We start from the raw sequence: 7792 nt of genomic DNA on the forward strand, positions 1-7792 counted from the left end.
ATCTCCAACACCACAGAACACAATTCAGTGAAAATATACAGAGAATATAAGGCCTGCACTGAGGGTGAAGGAGAACAGGCTGAACGCTGCCGTTTGGACAGTTTATTAGTGATGCAACAGAGCAAACGAATAACAAAAACTGTTTAATAAACAACAAACTTTTTATCAATTAATAATGTAAACACAGCTGGGGAGTCATTGAGTGTCAGGCCATAAGCAGTAAAGTTTTGCTCTCTTGGCTCCCTGGGGCAGAGAGACGATGGGCGGGTTGGAAACCAGCCTGTCATACTGGAAGCTGTTCCTCAGCTGTAGCCGTATTGGGGTCCTTTTCAGAGGAAATAGAGCCGGACAGGTTACAGTAGGCTGTCACGGTGCCTGAGAAATTATCCACTCGTGTGTTTATCCTTACCAACACTTCAAATAAGCATTCATTTAAAAAGTCACTGTGTGGAGCAGCATAGAAATGTTAAACCTCACCTCCTACCAGAGTAGTGAGAGGTTATGTGACAAGGCAGTACAAATGAGGGGGGGGAGTTATAGGGAGTGAAAAATACTTTCAGGAATCTTAAACAGTCACCTTTCATTACACATTATTTTGACATAGTCGGGGTTAAATTTAGAATATTAAGGTTGGGAGGAGGAGATGGATCTGGGATTAGAAGACATGTCAGTCTGGTTGGGAGGACAAGATGGATCTGGGATTAGAAGAGGTGTCAGTCTGGTTAGGAGAAGGAGATGGATCTGGGATCAGAGGAGGTGTCAGTCTGGTTGGGAGGACGAGATGGATCTGGGATCAGAGGAGGTGGATTCTCACCGTGTGGTGGGGGCTGCTTCTGTCGCTGGCCTCCTCCCTCGCTGAGACATTTGGCCTGGGTGGGATCTCTAGGAGGTCAAATATACTGGGCCTGGGGCCGCTGAGAGGCAGAGGGGGAGGCGTTCATGAGCAGAAAGTGCGGCAGGGGTGAAGAGAGACTCAGGTGTGCAGAAATGGTGGGTGGGGCCTAACAGCAAGCCACACCCACTGCAGGCACACGCACACACACACATACAGTCCACAGATTCATATCTTTGTGGGGTCTCTCCCTTCATTTCTATGGGCATAACCCTTATCCCTACTATGAAAACCTTACACACACAGGCTCTCACATGCACAGACACACACACATGAACACACAAGCTCTCACACACACACACAGGCTCTCACATGCACAGACACACACATGGACACACACACTCACATGCACAGACACACACACACTTACATATATCGATACCTGGCTGGTGAACTGCTACTGGCACCCCCTGAAGGACACAAGACATCAAAAAGAAATATTTTTCAGCTTTTTAACATTTTCAACGTTTTATGTTTTTGGTTATCAGGCCGTGTTCTTCTACACTGCTGTCATATGTGACGAGGCAAAGGTTTGGTCACTGCTGTGTGACACGGAGAGAGCAGCCCCCACCTTCACCCTCCCTCGGGGGACACTTACTGTTAGTCAGTGCCAAGGCTACACAGGCACTTCCCAGGATGGCCAGCAGGAGGAAGCAGCCGAACGCCACCGCGATCACTTCCAGAGTCACCATGCGGGACACTGCTGGGGCAGAACCGGTTTTTGACGAGATGCGTTTGTGCAGATTCAAATACAGATTCATCGGAATTCTGGGATCACCCTGTGACCCTGAGCCACGAGTCCGAATGCACCACTAGGGGCTCTGCTTGTGGTTTTGGACTTTGCTCAAGGGCTGAATGGCGATACGGTTACTCTGCCAGGTTCGGGATTTGCACCAAGGCAGAGCGTACGAAACGGTCCGCTTTAAGCAGAAGTGACTTAAGGTTGGAAAGACGTAGAGTACTAGACAAGAGGAGGGGAGATAACTCAGGGTTGTGGGTTTAACTCCCAGAAGGTGTTCTACTGTTGTACCCTCGAGTGAGGAGTGAACCTTAGAATACTCTAGTAAAACATACAGCTTCATTCAAATGAGTGAAAAAATGTCATCCCTTTGGATAAAGTTGTGGGTTAATTACTAAGCAATTAGGGAATGAATTAGTGTCAGAGGGAAACTCCTGAGAGAATGAGGCGGAGATGTAAGCAGGAAGGGGAGCACTACTTTACCGGAGCTGTGGATCAGGTGCTCCTGGCTTCGTAACCACGGCGTGTCGTCGAAGCTGTCTTTAGCCTCACAGTGGTAGTATCCTGAGTTCTCTGCCATGACGGGTATCAGGAGGAGGGTACCGTTTTGGTCGGTCATGAGGTGCGAGGCACCTTTCTCTCCCAGGAGGGTGTCGTTCAGGAACCAGGCGAACTCCGGAAAGGTCCCCTGAGCGAGTGTGCAGCGGAGCAGGACGGCGACAACGGTGGAGGCCGCGTCATGCAGGTACTGTACCTGGAGATGCACAGCGCCCCCTACAGGGACTGCACACACAGACACACAGCTCATGCCTGTGCCCACAGAGCCCCCCTCTCCCTTGTAGACGCCCCAAGGTGTCACGAAGGAGTGTGCAGAGGAACTCACCCACTTCTAGCGTTACCGCATTGCTGACAAGCCGCTGCACCGTGTTCTCTGCCCCGCACCGCACCTCCCCCAGTCTCTCCCCCAGCCGCACCGACACTGAGAAGCTGGTGCTGCGTGACGGCGCCGCCCTGCTGGCCACCTCCGTGTCATTCAGGAAGAGCCGAAACTGCACAGGCGGCGTCCCCTTGGCCAAGTGGCACGTCACGTCAGCGCGGTATCCTGAGCCCTCTTTGGTCACAGCAAACGAGACGTGTGGCTTGGACAGCAAGGCTGAGAGTGTCACGGAGAGCAAGAGTGTGAACATGTCCACTTCACGCTTATTAAAGGGATGTGAACATGTCCACTTCACGCTTATTAAAGGGATGTGAACATGTCCACTTCACGCTTATTGAAGGGATGTGAACATGTCCACTTCACGCTTATTAAAGGGATGTGAACATGTCCACTTCACGCTTATTAAAGGGATGTGAACATGTCCACTTCACGCTTATTAAAGGGACAGGGCTGCAAACACCCTCACATGGGTGAACAGAGTGACTAACATCCGTAACCTCGTAGGGTTTGAGCTTCAAGGCTCAACCTACCTGTTAATACAATTAAAGCAACAGACAATTACTCATGATGATTAAGGTGCTGTGTCTGTAATCAGAAGCGCGCTGGTTCAAATCCTAGAATCAGCAGAGTGACTTTACAATGGAGGACTAGTGAACTGATGTAAAGTATCAATGAGCTGATGTGATTCAACATTGGTTAGGAATGGAATGAGTGTCATTTCTGACTGAAGCTGGGTGATAAATTCAGTAGCTCAATTAAAACCTGATAATTAAATATTTAAGAGTCTGAGGTGGGGGGGTGCAGCCTGTCCATAGGGTTGTGCTGTTTTTAATGAGCTGACTGTGTGAGGCAGGAAACACACAGAAAATTAACTCTTTCTGCGCTTTATTGTCTTGTCAGACATCATGATCATGTAATAAAGGAAAAGGACCTAATTATCAATGTCTGGCAGCCCCTCAGCCCCTAAGCCCCCCACCTCTGACCACGACCGGGATATCTCTGCTGTGGGAGACGTGGGAGTTGGTCATGTCGTTCCGAGCAGCGCAGGAGTAGTTCCCGGCGTGGCTCTGCGTCACGGGGCCGATGGTGAGGCTTCCTCCCAGCGGGCTATCAGGCAGTGGGCTATCAGGCAGCGGGCTATCAGGCAGCGGGCTATCAGGCAGCGGCTTGCCATCGCGGAGCCAGCTGTAGGTCAGGTGGGAGCCCCGCTGGACCCGGCAGGACAGGGTCAGCATCTGCCCCTCGTACAGGGTAGGCGGGTTGGGGTCTGGGAAAAGGCTGGTGACCCGCACTGGGACTGGGGGAGCATATGGGGAGGAGGGTAAAAATGTCATTCCTCTAAAAGATCTCTCCGTTTTCCATAAGCACTTATTGGGTGCAGTGACACTCTGGACTGGACACCATCTGCAGAGCACAATGGCCCATTTAGAAACGCTGCAGTGACACTCTGCACTGGACGCCATCTGCAGGGCACAATGGCCCATTTAGAGAAACGCTGTATCTTTAGACTACGGGAGGAAACGCAATGTGACCAAATGATATATACTGTATATACAAAACCAACAATAATTAGCTTTAATTGTCACAGTGAAGCAACCCGACCTTTAAGACAATGTCACTAGCACACGTTGGTAATGGGATATAACGGGTTTCTACACTAAGCTGCTTTTCACATGCAACGAAGCTGAACCAATGAGGCAATGGAGCAACTTCACTTCTGACAGGAAGTCCTGCCTCCCTCTTTTCATATTGGCTGATTCCTTTGGCCCTCACTTACTCACGACCTGGAAGGGTAGGCCGTTGCTGTAGAACGGCAGGCCAGGGACGGGGCCCCCCTTCGGGGTCACTCTGCAGCGGTAGATCCCTGCCGAGCCGTCCCTGACTGGCAGACTGAAGTTGACGGGCCGACTTCTCATCAGAGATTTCTCGGCCAAGACTTGGCTCTCGTTGTCCCTCAGGAGCTCGAAGACGGCGGGGAGGGGCACCTGGGGTGCCGTGCACGTGAAGGTCACCCTGGCTGCCAAATACTCCCTCTGCGGCCCACTCAGCACAGGCTGCGACAGCACTGCAGAGAGAGATGGGAGCCTCCTAGCATGCATCCAGCCGTCTGCCATACAGATTTCCAAGGGGGGGGGGTCCTGTTTCATTAAGCACAGCACTCAAGGCAGGGGACACACAGGGGGGAGCCTGCCCCCTGTAGGGCACATGCAAGCAACGCACATCTACAGGCAGTTCGGAGACATACGCTAATGAGCCAGAACATTAGGACCGTGAGCCGAATGGTGAGAAGCAGGTATAGGGGGTGGGGGGTTATAGAGGGCGCGGATGGAAACTACAGCTCATGTTGGTCAGAGGTGGAAATTTCAGGTCCAGAAAGTACAAATCCAGACCAAGATTTGGTTTCAACTAACCAGCTCTGTGACCGTCTTCGCATTTTCCATCTCTGATGTTGCTGGTTTGCACCTGACAGGATAGCCTTCATTCACATCCCACATCAGCCTTCATTCACATCCCACGTCAGCCTTCATTCACATCCCACGTTAGCCTTCATTCACATCCCACATCAGCCTTCATTCACATCCCATGTCAGCCAGTCCTAGCTGCCCAACACCCTGTCAGCGGTTTGTCATTTTTCCCTTCTCAGTCCACTCTCAGCAGGTACTCACACGACTAACCGCGAGCGCCCCGGCAGCCTCGCCGTTTGCTCTGAGATGCTCTGACCCAGTCATCTGGCCATAATGATTTAGTCCTTGTCAGAATCACTCAGATCTTTATTCCTGCCCATTTCTTATGCATTCAGCATGTCAACTACAAGTAGTGAATGTTACAATACCATCTAATATACCTCAGACCTTGACACACGTCATTTTCCCTAGACAATCAAATTTATTTGCGTCACATGGGTCATAATGTTTTGGCTCATCTGTGTTTTTGCTTCTAATTCATTTTAATAACACTTTTATTTTATTTTTAATTGCCATTTCGCTGCTTTTTAATCCATTGTTTTATTACTTTTAAATAAGTTTTACTACCTAATGATTATTTCCTGTATGCAAATGTTATTTTTATTTATAAATATTATTATGTATGTAGTACTTTTTAATCCCTTATTCCCTCAACTGGAAAGCACTTTGGGTCAATTCCTGTTGTTTTTTTTTTCAAAATTGACTTGACTGTGTATATTATGTCTGTCTCCTAAATGTCAGTCTTCCGCTTGCGCTCTGTGTCAGCCAATGGTGTACTCTGACCTTGGGCTGGGCCATGAATATCGGAAGCCTAGAGCTGTTATATCCATGCAAATGGCACCCAAACCGCACAGATGACTCTAGATCAGTGTTTCCCATCCCAGTCCTTAGGACTGACCACAGCTCACATTTTTGCAGCCTCTCAGCTCCTGGTAGGTTCATCCCGGTGTTGCCTCTGTCCGGCTTTTCATTGGTTCAGTTGACGTGGATTAATTTTGCCGGCACACTTCAAAAGAAGTTTTCGCCACACCCTGGCCTGCGTGCTCTCAGATATTCATTTTGTGATTTGTGATCTATTTAACATTCTTTTGAATTTTTGGTGTATGACATTCGCTAGTTTTCTGATGATGATTTTTTTTGCTTGGTCCCTACCTTGGTCTTGTGTGCCCTGCATGGGTGTCGTTAGGTCTGATCACTGGAGGCTGTTGCCCCAAGTATGTTAAGCCTAGCCTCGAGTATTTTAACCCCAACGCCAATCTTCCTTCAAAAAATAAAAAATAAACAGTCAACCCCCCAGGTAAACTTCACTTGACTGATCTTTTCAACAGCTAGAAACTCCCATGATGGCCTATAATACATTTGTTAATTAAATGTTATATTTGTTACTTTAGTTGTCATTTTTTGTTCAGACTGTAGGGTTAGTGGTTTTTGGGTTAGTTAGAGAGTTAGGTCTAGAATATTGTCTTTAAGTTTTTTTATTTTGGCAGCAACGAAGGTTTTGTTTTTAGGTAGTTTCTTGTTCTGGAAATATCCACGCCTGAGCCAATTGTCCTACATCGGTCACTATTTGTCAATGAATCACATTGAAAACACATTTGTTATAATAGAGTTTAATCTTTCTTTAATCTTTCCCCCTTTCCAACCTACACACCATTTTTCTGTTATGGCGCACCCCTAAACTCTACCCTAACATCCATCCAAATGTGGACTGTCTGGCAGGGAGCTTGGAAAGAACAAAAACGTGGACTGGCTGTGGGTCCCCGGGGACCGGATTGGGAAACACTGCTGTACAGCGTTCTTACTAACCTAGTTAACGTATTATCTAACTACAAAGCTGTCCGCTGTATGAGTTACCCTGGCTGTAAGACCCCCGTCAGTGAACAGATAGGTAAAAGCACAGCTATAATTACAGAATTGAGCCCCCAGTTAGACCAGCCACATGCTAAATACATAAATTTCAAACGTACAAAAGAAGTATCTATACAGAGGATGAGGCTCTACATGCTAATCAGCCACTAACGAGCTGTTTTTGGGCGAGATCCATTTTTTAAAGAACATATTGAAGCTATCAGAGGAGAAATACATACCGTTGTCTGTCCTCAAAATTGCAAAAACTGGAAGAAACAGTAAACAAACAGCTTAATTAGATTTCTAGGAGGTAATTCTGGCCCTGTGACTCTCTGTGGATGAGGACTCACCCAAAAGCATCAAATTCGCAGGCAGCGGTCTGCCCATCCCTGCATCTTCCCGCTGACCCACAGACATTTGTGCCTGTAGGCATGCGGGGTGTGTAAATGCCTGGAACATTGGCCTCCCCCCTCCCATCTGCAGGGGACAGATAGCTGGGAACATACCTCCCCCCACCCCCCGCCCCCCGCCCTGTACACTACATTAAGGTGAAGCGGTTTTTCCTGTGCAGGTCCGGACTGCTTTGTCCCCCACAGCATTATGGGAAATCACCAAGGGCACCTTACAGGAAAAAAACAGTGAAATACAGCACAAAACATGGAGAAACTGAGCAAAGGCCAGATTGGGTGTCTTTTGAACTAAAGGCCTTATTTCAGTGTAAAACCTGCTCAGTTCAGTTTTCTTGGGAAAGAAATTTGACTTGGCTTTTAAAAAAGAAAGAACATCTTAGTAAATTGTTAATTCAAGAAAGTAAGTTGACTGCAAACAAATGAGACAGTTAATTAATAGCTGCATATATGTGTTGCATTGTTTGGCTGTAATAATTTAAATAAATAATTGACAGAAAATAA

The 7792-nt window shown here is 47.9% G+C and overlaps 1 protein-coding gene across 5 annotated transcripts; it reads right to left on the bottom strand.

Moving 5' to 3' along the window:
• Positions 1–130: 130 nt before the first annotated feature.
• On the bottom strand, positions 131–7336 carry LOC111846608 (Fc receptor-like protein 5). Of its 5 annotated transcripts, none has more exons than XM_023816970.2 (10): positions 7232–7336; positions 7121–7147; positions 4346–4633; positions 3545–3865; positions 2515–2784; positions 2115–2414; positions 1491–1592; positions 1263–1302; positions 815–914; positions 131–325 (listed from the first exon to the last, which is right to left on the bottom strand). In XM_023816970.2, the coding sequence occupies exons 1-10, from the start codon at positions 7296–7298 to the stop codon at positions 284–286; spliced, it is 1557 nt and encodes a 518-aa protein (XP_023672738.2). In that variant the 5' UTR covers positions 7299–7336; the 3' UTR covers positions 131–283. The 5 variants fall into 5 exon arrangements, with proteins under 5 accessions (XP_023672738.2, XP_023672739.2, XP_023672737.2 ...); XM_023816971.2 differs by having other exon boundaries at positions 1275–1302; positions 1491–1595; XM_023816969.2 differs by having other exon boundaries at positions 1491–1595.
• Between the last annotated feature and the right edge of the window lie 456 nt (positions 7337–7792).

Source organism: Paramormyrops kingsleyae, chromosome 5 (assembly GCF_048594095.1).
Source record: "Paramormyrops kingsleyae isolate MSU_618 chromosome 5, PKINGS_0.4, whole genome shotgun sequence".
NCBI classification, from domain to species: Eukaryota; Metazoa; Chordata; class Actinopteri; order Osteoglossiformes; family Mormyridae; genus Paramormyrops; species Paramormyrops kingsleyae.